The sequence below is a fragment of the Caretta caretta genome, chromosome 6 (assembly GCF_965140235.1).
Source record: "Caretta caretta isolate rCarCar2 chromosome 6, rCarCar1.hap1, whole genome shotgun sequence".
In the NCBI taxonomy this organism is placed as follows: Eukaryota; Metazoa; Chordata; order Testudines; family Cheloniidae; genus Caretta; species Caretta caretta.
The window spans coordinates 98505714-98519183 of NC_134211.1; the positions used below are offsets into that span (position 1 = coordinate 98505714).

Sequence of the window (13470 nt, forward strand, 5' to 3'; positions counted from 1 at the left end):
TCTTAATTATTCCTAGCATTCTGTTCACTTTTGTGACTGCTGCTGCACATTGAGTGGATGTTTTCAGAGAACTATCCACAATGACTCCAAGATCTCTTTCTTGAGTGGTAACAGCTAATTTAGACCCCATCATTTTATATGTATAGTTGGGATTATGCTTTCCAATGTGCATTACTTTGCATTTATCAACATTAATTTTCATCTGCCATTTTGTTGCCCAGTCACTCAGTTTTGAGAGATCCTTTTATAGCTCTTCGCAATCTGCCTGGGTCTTAACTATCTTTAGTAATTTTAGGTTTCAGAGTAACAGCCGTGTTAGTCTGTATTCGCAAAAAGAAAAGGAGTACTTGTGGCACCTTAGAGACTAACCAATTTATTTGAGCATAAGCTTTCGTGAGCTACAGCTTATGCTCAAATAAATTGGTTAGTCTCTAAGGTGCCACAAGTACTCCTTTTCTTTTTTAGTAATTTTGTATCATCTGCCAATTTTGCCATTTCACTGTTCACCCCTTTTTCCAGATCATTTATGAAAAAGTTGAATAGGACTGGTCCCAGAACAGACCCTTGGGGGACACCACTATTTACCTCTTTCCATTCTGAAAACTGACCATTTATACCTACCCTTTGTTTCCTATCTTTTAACCAGTTACCAATCCATGAGAGCAACTTCCCTCTTATCCCGTGCCAGCTTACTTTGCATAAGAGCCTTTGGTGAGGGACCTCGTCAAAGGCTTTCTGAAAATTTAAGTACACTATATCCACTGGATCCCCTTGGTCCACATGCTTGTTGACCCCCTCAAAGAATTCTAATAGATTGGTGAGGCATGATTTCCCTTTACAAAAACCATGTTGACTCTTCCCCCATCAAAATATATTCATCTATGTGTCTGACAATTTTGTTCTTTACTATAGTTTCAACCAGTTTGCCAGGTACTGAAGTCAGGCTTGCTGGGCTGTAATTGCTGGGATCACCTCTGGAGCCCTTTTAAAAAATTGGCATCACATTAGCTATCCTCCAGTCATCTGGTACATAAGCTGATTTAAATGATAGGTTACAGACTGCAGTTAGTAGTTCTGCAATTTCACATTTGAGTTCCTTCAGAACTCTTGGGTGAATAACATCTGGTCCTGGTGACTTTATTGCTGTTTAATTTATCAGTTTGTTCCAAAACCTCCTCTAATGATACCTCAATCTGTGACAGTTCCTCAGATCTGTCACCTAAAAAGAATGGCTCAGGTTTGGGAATCTCCCTCACGTCCTCAGCCGTGAAGATCGATGCAAAGAATTAATTTATTTTCTCCACAATGCCCTTATCGTCCTTGAGTGCTCTTTTAGCACCTTGATTGTCCAGTGGTCCACTGATTTGTTTAGCAGGCTTCCTGCTTCTGATGTACTTAAAAAAAATTTGCTATTACTTTTTGAGTCTTTGGCTAACTGTTCCTCAAATTCTTTTTTGGTCTTCCTAATCGTATTTTTACACTTCATTTGCCAGTGTTTATGCTCCTTTCTATTTTCCTCACTAGGATTTAACTTCTACTTTTTAAAGGATGCCTTTTTGCCTCTCACTGCTTCTTTTACTTTGTTGTTTAGCCATGGTGGCTCTTTTTTGGTTCTCTTACTAGGTTTTTTTAATTTGGGGTATACATTTAAGTTGAGCCTCTAATATTGTATCTTTAAAAAGTTTCCACACAGCTTACAGAGATTTCACTTTTTCACTGAACCCTTTAATTTCTGTTTAACTAACCTCCTCATTTTTAGCTTACACCTGGTTGTAAGGCTAAACATACTCATAGTCTGACATAGACAACCCCTTTAAGGAACAATCAGAAGTGAAAACTTGAAAATCCAACCATTCTTTCCTTCACAGAGGATGGCATGTGTAATATTAAGGTTGAGGTAACAGCAGGGCAGTATTTGTGTGATATTTTGCACCATGTATCTGCATCAAACTTTGCCTATAGGTAACAAGACTGCTTTCAGTGAGGTGTTGTTAATGCCTCGGGCTATACATTTGGGTTCCTAAATGGGAGCTGAGCTCTTCCAAAAAGCTGCCCCCAATCAGCAGTGCTGAGCACTTTTAAAAATCTGACCCTAAAACATTAATAATACTTCAAATAAATTGCTCTCTTTAGCTATGAGTAAAGTTTCATGAAGATACATAGTGTAAAATATCACACAGAGACTGCCCTGCAGGGACCTTTACCTAATCCAAGTGGCCAGATTTTCCAGCGCTCACAACACTTAGCAGCTCTCGTTATTTGCAATGGGAGCTAATCACTTGAAAATCTAGTCTTTAAATTTATGTACCTAAATATGAGCTGAGCTCTTCTGATAATCCTGCCTTTAACCTCCAAAGTGTGATAATGCATCCAAGCAACAAACGATAATATTAATTCCAATGATAGATATAAAACAGGAGAACAAATCTTCATTTTCCCGTTCTTTTGAAGGAGATCCACAAGAGATGAAGAATAAGATTTATGTCCATTTGTTTCTTTCAAATTTCCATAGTGTGCATAAAGAAAGCAACACTATGAAGGTTTTATATCTGAAAAGTGACCCTCCTTTAACACATTCCAGCAATTGATTTGATACATTTATGGAGAAACACAAGTGTGTTCTCAGTGAAGAAACCAAAAATCCCAGTATGCATTTTTACCACAGATATGAAGTTCTATCAAGCTGGATTTGATAATCATCACCTTAATGGATCACTCACCAGGAGAAAATCGAATCTCTGAAATAACATCCTTCCTGTGGTGGAAGGAGACTAGATCCTCCAGAGTGTCTGCATTCACCATCAAGAAACTTCCATCATTGAGACCTACAGCCAATGCCTTTCCATCAGGAGAAAAGCAGCAACATCTGCCCCCTGGAAGAGACACACAGGAGCTATTTACTTATTCTTTCATTAAATATTCTCCATTTCTGGTTTACCTATTTGTCCAAAAATTAGGAAAGATTAGTCCTGCAGTCCTCTGTAAACCACACATTTTTTTTCAGAAAGAATACCAAGAGATAATACAGACCCACTTCCATGAAAGTATACAGATTCTGTTACTGGATAAGCAGAGGTACAACTTCACATTTGCATTACATTTATTTGTACAATCTGAATTTTTTTACTATTATCAATATTTATTTTACATTAGTGATCAGTGTAAAGATAAATATTGTTACTATTTTACATATTTCTATGTTGCTCACGACTGTAGGTGTTGGTGCCAGTTGTTTGCTACAATATGCTCTCCTCATACCAAGCGTACAGCAAGGTTCTTCACATGCCATCAGTTACAGTATATTTTCATCTGTCAATATGGAGTTTAACTATGCAGCATAATGCTGAACACTGTATACTTAGCCCTTTCTTTCCTTCTCTTCAGATTTCACAGAATTTTCTTCTAACATTTCTAAAACGTGCTGCTCCTCCTCTAATTTCACTGCTCAAACACTGGTGCATATCAGAGTTCTCTTTCCTGGACTACTACATCTGGCCTGATCTCTTCCTCTCTGGCCCCCACCACTTCTGTCTGTACAGAATTCAGCAGCTAAAATACTCTTCCTTTCCCATCACTTCCTCTGCATCAAATCTGGATTCTTCCTTTTTGCTTCTAAAATACTGAAAAAAAAGTTACTTACCTTTCATAACCATTGTTCTTCCAGATGTGTTGCTCATGTCCATTACATGCCCAGTGTATGTGCACCATGTGCACTTGTTGCCAGAGATTCTTCCCTTAGTAGTATCCGTTGGGTCTTCTCTAGCGCCCTCTGCAGCTGCGTCTGTATGCGCTGGTATAAGGAGCGCCGCCAGCCATGCACCCTCTCAGTTCCTTCCTGCCAGTAACTCCAACAGAGGGGTAAGAAGGTGGGTCATGGAATGGACATGAGCAACACCTCTCGAAGAACAGTTTTGGAAGGTTAGAAACCATTTTTTCTTCTTCGAGTTCTTGCTCATGTCTGTTCCATGCTAGATGATTCACAAGCAGTACACCAGGAGGTGGGCTTGGAGTTCATGGATGTGCTGACTGCAAAACTGCAAAGGATGGCATCATCTTGGACCTTTTGACGGGGTGAACTCATTTCGCACTGGATGGGGAAAGGTTAACTCCTCACTCTGGGCAGAGGAAGCCACGCCTCCCGCATCCCTACTGGGCATGCTTCAGGTGTAACACCACTATAAGAGGGGGCAACCCAGCTCAGTCTGGGTTGACCGCCAGAAAGGAAGGACGCTCCTTGCCAGCTGCTTCTCAGGAACCATTGGCGCTCCAGAATGCGGAAGTCAGAGGCACTGAGGCCCAAGCAGATGCCCTGTGGATGCCCAAGGGAGGTCTGAGCAACAGGGAGTTGCACCGACAGAGGAACACGGAGACCCCAAAGATGTGCAGACTGCCACAAGGAATAACACGGTAGGAAGTAGCATCCTTTTATTTCGGGGTAGCACTTGACTGGCCCCGCCTGTCCCTTTTGTTCACCTCCAACACCACCAGGGACCATGGAGGAGGGTGCGAGTACAGATAATTGAACTTACTTGCTAGCACATAATAGATATTTCTTCTCTGCCCTCTTTGAAGTGGGGGGCCAGAGAAGAAGGAATCTGCCATAGGGCCTTAACTGGTCCCATCATTGCCTCATTGATGAGCAGGACTACTTTGATATCCTGGCTGCAGCAGCTCCATCCAATAAGGGTGTGTGATGTCTCTTTGAGCTCCTGGATCTCCAAGCCCAGGTTTGAAGTGACCCACTTCAGAAGGTCCTGAAATCGTCCTGGTGAAGTAGTCTGCTGGGACCTGCAACAGTTTCATCTGGAGAGGATGAGGGGGAGGATTTCATCGGAGGAGGGACTCCTTACTCTCCTTCTGCCTCAACTATATCCACTGGGCTTTGGTACTGGGGTCAGTGTTGGGGTCTGAATCTTGGGCTGAGTGGGAAGGAGCAGTAGCCTGTCTCCAAGAGGCCACCAAGTAGGAGCAGTGGGAGTCAGACCCTGGTACCGGGGAAACCCCAGGGGTTCCAGTAGGGCCACTGCATCGGCCAGTGACCTGCTAGCCAGGCGCCCACCGGGGGACCAGCGGTGAAGCTTGGTGGGGCGTAGGCTGGGTACCGATGGTGGGCTTTTCTTGGTACACAAGACTCCCCTTCAGAATCCAAAGAGAATTCCTCTGTCAGTGACCATGGTGGAGCAGTACCCACACATATGGCGTGGGGGCTCTGGGGACTAGTAGTGTGCCAGGCAGAAGGATGCCGGGATTAGGTAGGGCTTGCCCTTGGATGATGTTGGGGGACTCAGTGCCAGGAAGGCGCCTGATGCACCTTGTTCCCTCCTGCTTCTGGATGCCAGAACTGGTAGGTTCCCCAGTGGGGCTGGAGGGACCAGAACAGAGAGAAGTTCCCTACCTGCCCGATAAGCCTCAAGGGTCGATGGCACCGTTAGTCCACTGATACCACGGTGGCTCCCTGGTGTCAGTGGAGGGTCCTGCATCAGACTCAATTCCCTTGGTGGACGTTGTCAGTGCTGACGCAGGTCCAAGGGTAGAAGAACGGCCTGCCATGGGTCTCACTCCCTCTCCCCACTTGTCTCTCTTCTGTACCGGTGAGTACCCTCTCTTGGTGTGCTGCTTTTTGTGTTTCCTTCGTGGTACCAGGGATGGAGAATGGTGCCGGAAAGAGCTTAGTGCCAGGAGACAGGTTCGAGGGTGGCTCCATGAGGATAGCCTTTAGTCTGATGTCTCAGTCCTTCTTCGTGCAGAGTCTGAAGTCTTGACAGATTTTGCACTTGTCCTTAAAGTGAGTTTCCCCAAAACCCTTTAAACAACTCGAGTGTGGGTCACTCACTGGCACAGGTTTGCCACAAGAGGCACAAAGCTTGAAGCCTGGGAACTGGAGTGTGCCCGGCCCCTGGGGTGAAAAGTCCTTTGATTATAAAAACTAGATATACTAGATATACACGCTACCACAACTTGCAAAAAAACTATATACATTAAACTAGGGGTTGGCAACCTTTGGCACGCGGCCCATCAGGGTAATCCGCTGGCGGGCCACAAGACATTTTGTTTATGTTGACCATCGGCAGGCACAGCCCCCCACAGCTCCCAGTGACTGCAGTTCGCCATTCCTGACCAACGGAAGCTGTGGCCAGCACGTCCCTGCCGCCCGCAGTTCTATAGTATTAACTATAGTATAATCCTATAGTATTAACTTCCAGTAGACTGCTTCTTGTCCCCACTCTGTACCTATTCCCCCACCAGCAGTATGTCTCTCTCTACCTAGTTCCTACTCCTCCCTCCTACAGCCAGTCTCTGTCCCCACAGACCCTCGTCCTCGCCTCTGCAGCCTGACTCTGTCCTGGTCTACACTAGGAGTTGAGGTCAAATTTAGCAGCGTTAAATCGATTTAACCCTGCACCCGTCCACATGACGAAGCCCTTTTTTTCTACTTAAAGGGCTCTTAAAATCGATTTCCTTACTCCACCCCCGACAAGGGGATTAGCGCTGAAATCGGCCTTGCTGGGTCGACACTGGGGTACTGTGGACGCAATTAGACAGTATTGGCCTCCGGGAGCTATCCCAGAGTGCTCCATTGTGACCGCTCTGGACAGGACTCTCAACTCAGATGCACTGGCCAGGTAGACAGGAAAAGGCCCGCGAACTTTTGAACTTCATTTTCCTGTTTGGCCAGTGTGGCAAACAGCAGGTGACCATGCAGAGCTCATCAGCAGAAGTGACCATGATGGAGTCCCAGAATCACAAAAGAGCTCCAGCATGGATTGAACGGGAGGTACGGGATCTGATCGCTGTATGGGGAGAGGAATCCGTACTATCAGAACTCCATTCCAGTTTTCGAAATGCCAAAACATTTGTCAAAATCTCCCAGGGCATGAAGGACAGAGGCCATAACAGGGACCCAAAGCAGTGCTGCATGAAACTTAAGGAGCTGAGGCAAGCCTACCAGAAAACCAGAGAGGCGAACGGCAGCTCCGGGTCCAAGCCCCAGACATGCCACTTCTATGATGAGCTGCATGCCATTTTAGGGGGTTCAGCCACCACTACCCCAGCCATGTTGTTTGACTCCTTCAACGGAGATGGAGGCAACACGGAAGCAGGTTTTGGGGACGAGGAAGATGATGATGATGAGGTTGTAGATAGCTCACAGCAAGCAAGCAGAGAAACCATTTTTCCCGACAGCCAGGAACTGTTTCTCACCCTGGCCCTGGAGCTAGTAACCTCCGAACCCACCCAAGGCTGCCACCAGGCAGAGAAGGGACCTCTGATGAGTGTACCTTTTAAAATACTATACATGGTTTGAAAGCAAGCATGTTTAATGATTAATTTGCCCTGGCATTCGTGGCTCTCCTGAATATACTCCCAAAGCCTTTGCAGAAGGTTTCTGGGGAGGGCAGCCTTATTCCATCCACCATGGTAGGACACTTTACCATTCCAGGCCAGTAGCACGTACTCGGGAATCATTGTAGAACAAAGCATTGCAGTGTATGTTTGCTGGCGTTCAAACAACATCCGTTCTTTATCTCTCTGTGTTATCCTCAGGAGAGTGATATCATTCATGGTCACCTGGTTGAAATAGGGTGCTTTTCTTAAGGGGACACTCAGAGGTGCCTGTCTTGCTGGGCTGTTTACCTGTGGCTGAACCGAAATGTTCCCCACTGTTAGCCACGGGGAGGGGGGAGGCACTAGCCATGCGCTGGGGGGAGGCAAAATGCGACCTTGTAACGAAAGCACATGTGCTATATATGTAATGTTAACAGCAAGGTTTACCGTGAAAGAGTGTATCCATTGTTCTATAAAATGTGCCTTTTTAAATATCACTGTCCCTTTTTTTTCTCCACCAGCTGCACGTGTTTCAAGGATCACAGAATCTTCTCCTTCCCAGAGGCTAGCGAAGATTAGAAGGCGAAAAAAACGCACTCGTGATGAAATGTTCTCTGAGCTCATGCTGTCCTCTCACACTGACAGAGCACAGACGAATGTGTGGAGGCAGACAATGTCAGAGTGCAGCAAAGCACAAAATGACCAGGAGGAGAGGTGGCGGGCTGAAGAGAGGGCTGAAGCTGAAAGGTGGCGGCAGTGTGATGAGAGGAGGCAGGATTCAATGCTGAGGCTGCTGGAGGATCAAACCAATATGCTCCAGCGTATGGTTGAGCTGCAGGAAAGGCAGCAGGAGCACAGACTGCCGCTACAGCCCCTGTGTAACCAACCACCCTCCTCCCCAAGTTCCATAGCCTCCTCACCCAGACGCCCAAGAATTCGGTGGGGGGGCCTCCGGCCACCCAGCCACTCAACCCCAGAGGACTGCCCAAGCAACAGAAGGCTGGCATTCAATAAGTTTTAAAGTTTTAAACTTTTAAAGTGCTGTGTGGTCTTGTCCTTCCCTCCTCCACCACCCCTCCTGGTGCTTCTCTCCTCTACCACCCCTCCTGGGCTACCTTGGTAGCTATCCCCCTATTTGTGTGATGAATGAATAAAGAATGCATGAATGTGAAGCAACAATGACTTTATTGCCTCTGCAAGTGGTGATCGAAGGGAGGTGGGGAGGGTGGTTAGCTTACAGGGAAGTAGAGTGAACCAAGGGGCGGGGCGGGTTTCATCAAAGAGAAACAAACAGAACTTTCACACCGTAGCCTGTCCAGTCATGAAACTGGTTTTCAAAGCTTCTCTGATGCGCACCGCGCCCTCCTGTGCTCTTCTAACCACCCTGGTGTCTGGCTGTGCGTAACCAGCAGCCAGGCGATTTGCCTCAACCTCCCACACCGCCATAAACTTCTCCCCCTTACTCTCACAGCTATTGTGGAGCGCACAGCAAGCAGTAATAACAGTGGGAATATTGGTTTCGCTGAGGTGTAACTGAGTCAGTAAACTACGCCAGCGCGCTTTTAAACATCCAAATGTACATTCTACCACCATTCTGCACTTGCTCATCCTGTAGTTGAACAGCTCCTGACTACTGCCCAGGCTGCCTGTGTATGGCTTCATGAGCCATGGCATTAAGAGGTAGTCTGGGTCCCCAAGGATAACTATAGGCATTTCAACATCCCCAGAGGTTATTTTCTGGTCTGGGAATAAAGTCCCTTCCTGCAACTTTTGAAACAGACCAGAGTTCCTGAAGATGCAAGCATCATGTATCTTTCCCGGCCATTTCACATCAATGTTGGTGAAACGTCCGTTGTGATCCACCAGTGCTTGCAGCACTATTAAAAAGTACCCCTTGCGGTTTATGTACTCGCCGGCTTGGTGCTCCGGTGCCAAGATAGGGATATGGGTTCCGTCTATGGCCCCACCACAGTTAGGGAATCCCATTGCAGCAAAGCCATCCACTAGGACCTGCACATTTCCCAGGGTCACTACCCTTGATATCAGCAGATCTTTGATTGCGTTGGCTACTTGCATCACAGCAGCCCCCACAGTAGATTTGCCCATTCCAAACTGATTCCCGACTGACCGGTAGCTGTCTGGCATTCCAAGCTTCCACAGGGCTATTGCCACTCACGTTTCAACTGTGAGGGCTGCTCTCATCTTGGTATTCTTGCACCTCAGGGCAGGGGAAAGCAAGTCACAAAGTTCCATGGAAGTGCCCTTACGCATGCGAAAGTTTCCCAGACCTGCAACACTATGCGGTCCCACCAGTCTGTGCTTCTTTCCCAAGCCCAGAATCAGCGTTCCACCGCATGAACCTGCCCCATTAGCACCATGATGCCCACATTGCCAGGGCCCATGCTTTGAGAGAAGTCTGTGTCCATGTCCTCATCACTCAAGTCACCGCGCTGATGTCGCCTACTCGCCCGGTATCACTTTCTCAGGTTCTGGTGCTGCATATACTGCTGGATAATGCATGTGGTGTTTAATGTGCTCCTAATTGCCAAAGTGATCTGAGCGGGCTCCATGCTTGCCGTGGTATGGCGTCTGCACAGATAACTCAAGAAAAAAGGCACAAAACGATTGTCTGCCCTTGCTTTCACGGAGGGAGGGAAGGAATGGGAGCCTGACAATATGTACCCAGAACCACCCGCGACAATGTTTTAGCCCCATCAGGCACTGGAATTTCTACCCAGAATTCAAATGGGTGGCGGAGACTGCGGGAACTGTGGGATAGCCACCCACAGTGCAACACTCCGGAAGTCGACAGTTGCCTCGGTACTGTGGACACACTCCGCCGACTACATGCACTTAGAGCATTTGTGTGGGGACACACAATCAACTGTATAAAAACGCTTTCTACAAAACCGACTTCTATAAATTCAACCTAATTTCGTAGTGTAGACATATCCTCTGCCTTCCCACCCTACTTCTTGCTCGCACAACCTATCTCTGCCCCTCTTCCCATTTCCACAGGCCACAGCCTGCCTCTCCCACACCATCCCTCACCCCTCTGCATTCCCAGCTGATTCCTTCTCCTTCTCCATACTAGGGGAATGATCTCACTTCTGATGCCTGGCACCACAGTGGTCCCTACTGATTGGGAGGCGTACTCGCAAGGGCACTTCTACTCAGCTCCTGCAGCCCTGAAATGGAACGCACCCAGTACAGGCATAATCTTCAGGGAATTTAGTTGCTAAACATTAACCAATATCTACTCAGCATGTGCAAACTGTAATTTTCAGAGGTTTGTTACTCAGCCACGTTTCGATGGATTTTTACAGGGAGGACACATCCTGACACAAAGGCAACACTCCTGCTAAATTTCATGTGCCTATTCTAAAGCAAGGAGGTGCTGCAGCTTCTCAAGGAAACACTATGAGTTTTTTAAACATGAGTAAAACAATGTATTTCTCTACCTTGTTCTAGGAAACAAAAGCATCATTTTTACTGAATCTTTAAAAAACAAATTCAGCCTGAGGCATACACCTGGCATGGAAAATTTCAGCCTAAACAGTTAAACTTTGGGAAAGTTATATGCAATTGAAAACAAACTCTTATAATGGCAACCTTAACTATAGGATTCACTTAGAATCATAGAATCATAGAATATAAGGGTTGGAAGGGACCCCAGAAGGTCATCTAGTCCAACCCCCTGCTCAAAGCAGGACCAATTCCCAGTTAAATCATCCCAGCCAGGGCTTTGTCAAGCCTGACCTTAAAAACCTCTAAGGAAGGAGATTCTACCACCTCCCTAGGTAACGCATTCCAGTGTTTCACCACCCTCATAGTGAAAAAGTTTTTCCTAATATCCAATCTAAACCTCCCCCACTGTAACTTGAGACCATTACTCCTCGTTCTGTCATCTGATACCATTGAGAACAGTCTAGAGCCATCCTCTTTGGAACCCCCTTTCAGGTAGTTGAAAACAGCTATCAAATCCCCCCTCATTCTTCTCTTCTGCAGGCTAAACAATCCCAGCTCCCTCAGCCTCTCCTCATAACTCATATGTTCCAGACCCCTAATCATTTTTGTTGCCCTTCGCTGGACTCTCTCCAATTTATCCACATCCTTCTTGAAGTGTGGGGCCCAAAACTGGACACAGTACTCCAGATGAGGCCTCACCAATGTCGAATAGAGGGGAACGATCACGTCCCTCGATCTGCTCGCTATGCCCCTACTTATATATCCCAAAATGCCATTGGCCTTCTTGGCAACAAGGGCACACTGCTGACTCATATCCAGCTTCTCGTCCACTGTCACCCCTAGGTCCTTTTCCGCAGAACTGCTGCCTAGCCATTCGGTCCCTAGTCTGTAGCTGTGCATTGGGTTCTTCCGTCCTAAGTGCAGGACCCTGCACTTATCCTTATTGAACCTCATCAGATTTCTTTTGGCCCAATCCTCCAATTTGTCTAGGTCCTTCTGTATCCTATCCCTCCCCTCCAGCGTATCTACCACTCCTCCCAGTTTAGTATCATCCGCAAATTTGCTGAGAGTGCAATCCACACCATCCTCCAGATCATTTATGAAGATATTGAACAAAACCGGCCCCAGGACCGACCCTTGGGGCACACCACTTGATACCGGCTGCCAACTTCCATCTCCACCTATAATCAAGGCTTTTTTCTCTGTTCACACACACAAAACTCAACTAGGCCCTCATCCCTACCTGTTTTGACTATGACAACTTCTTCCTCACTGGCCTCGTTGAAACCCACATACCATCTATTCAATAAGTAGTTGCTAAGACTATCAGTCTTACCTATTCTTCCCACATCACTCCCCTCTTTAAATCCCTCTCCTAGGTCTCTCTTTTCTGCTGTATCAAATTCCAACTTCTTGCTCCCACCTTTAAAATCCTACAGCTCTGCCTGTCTCTACTTGTCTGTTCTTATATCATCCTCCCCTTCCTTGCTCCACCTGCTTGTCTGGTTTTGCCACAAGCATCTTCATTCTTTCTTCCACACCATCACATGCAACAACCTCCCTGAACTAGTCTGTAAAGCTACTATACCTATCCTCCTTAAAGTTAACCATATTCTCCCTGTACTTCCCTCCTATTGTTTATTACCCCCACTTGTTGCATCTTGTGTTAAATTAGATTATAAACTCTTCTGGGAAAATATTATGTCTTCCACAGTGCCTAGGACATTGGAGCCCCTCTCCAGATTAGGGCCTTTGAGTACTTCTACAATTTAATTAATTAGGAATTTTCTTCTTAATAATAAAATAAAATAAAATAATAACAACAACCACCGTTCAGAGAGCTATTATGATATTTTTTTGTCAGCTTTCATACACTTCCTGGCAGATCATCTCCCCAGTTTCAATCACAAAACAAAAAAACCTCACAAAATTATATAACGTCATGATCATGTTAAACAACAACAAAAAAGGACGTTCAACATCAATGCTGTGATTTTATCTAAAAATACCCATGAGCTAAAATTTCATAGTATATATACGACACATAAAATCAACCATTGTTTAAAATGCCACCAGTACTAGATAAAAAATGGTGGGTTTAATGCTGGGGCTTCATCCTTTATTTTAAATTATCTGGCTTTTAATTGTTAACAATTTTATGAAACACTATTAGATTTAAATATTTCTTGAAGCTTTTATCTGTTGAGTCAGTAATGTCTTATCACAGAAATTGTTTGAACTAGCGAAAACTTTATATTTTAATATTTTGACTTTGCAAGATTTAGAATGCGAATATGTGTTAACTTAATTCAGTTACAATTTCTTTTCATACTAGCATCTTACCCTTTTTCAATTTGCGAACAGCTAACATACAATGGCTAGGAGATAGATCCCATATTCTTAAGGTTTTGTCATCACTTACAGTGGCACAAATAGGTAAATGAGGATGGGTGGCTAGACCCCAAACTTCCCCTTCCATGTGACCCTGTTAAAAAAAAAAATCCATCAGGTAATTTTATTTCCAAAACTGAAAAAAAAAAAATACACAAGGAAGCTACAAAGCTATACTGAGAATGTGCAAATCTTTGTTGGATGATAAAGAAAACTTCCTAATGAAAACACTCTTGGTTCAGTAATCAGCATAGAATATCTTAAAAATAAAAAGCTTGAGTAAAATGT

General features: G+C 45.4%; 1 protein-coding gene across 8 annotated transcripts in view; it reads right to left on the minus strand.

Annotated features, from left to right (window-relative positions):
* Positions 1-13470, minus strand: part of EML5 (EMAP like 5) — a 295572-nt gene that overhangs the window by 88187 nt on the left and 193915 nt on the right. For all 8 annotated transcript variants that reach the window (XR_012669025.1, XM_048854106.2, XM_048854105.2 and 5 more), the window contains exons 21-22: positions 13135-13276; positions 2721-2873 (exon numbers count right to left, since the gene is read on the minus strand). Coding sequence is in view for 7 of the 8 variants with exons in the window: in XM_048854106.2 (XP_048710063.1) it covers positions 2721-2873; positions 13135-13276 (295 nt within the window). In the remaining variant the exon portion in view is untranslated. The remainder of the gene's footprint in view (positions 1-2720; positions 2874-13134; positions 13277-13470) is intronic.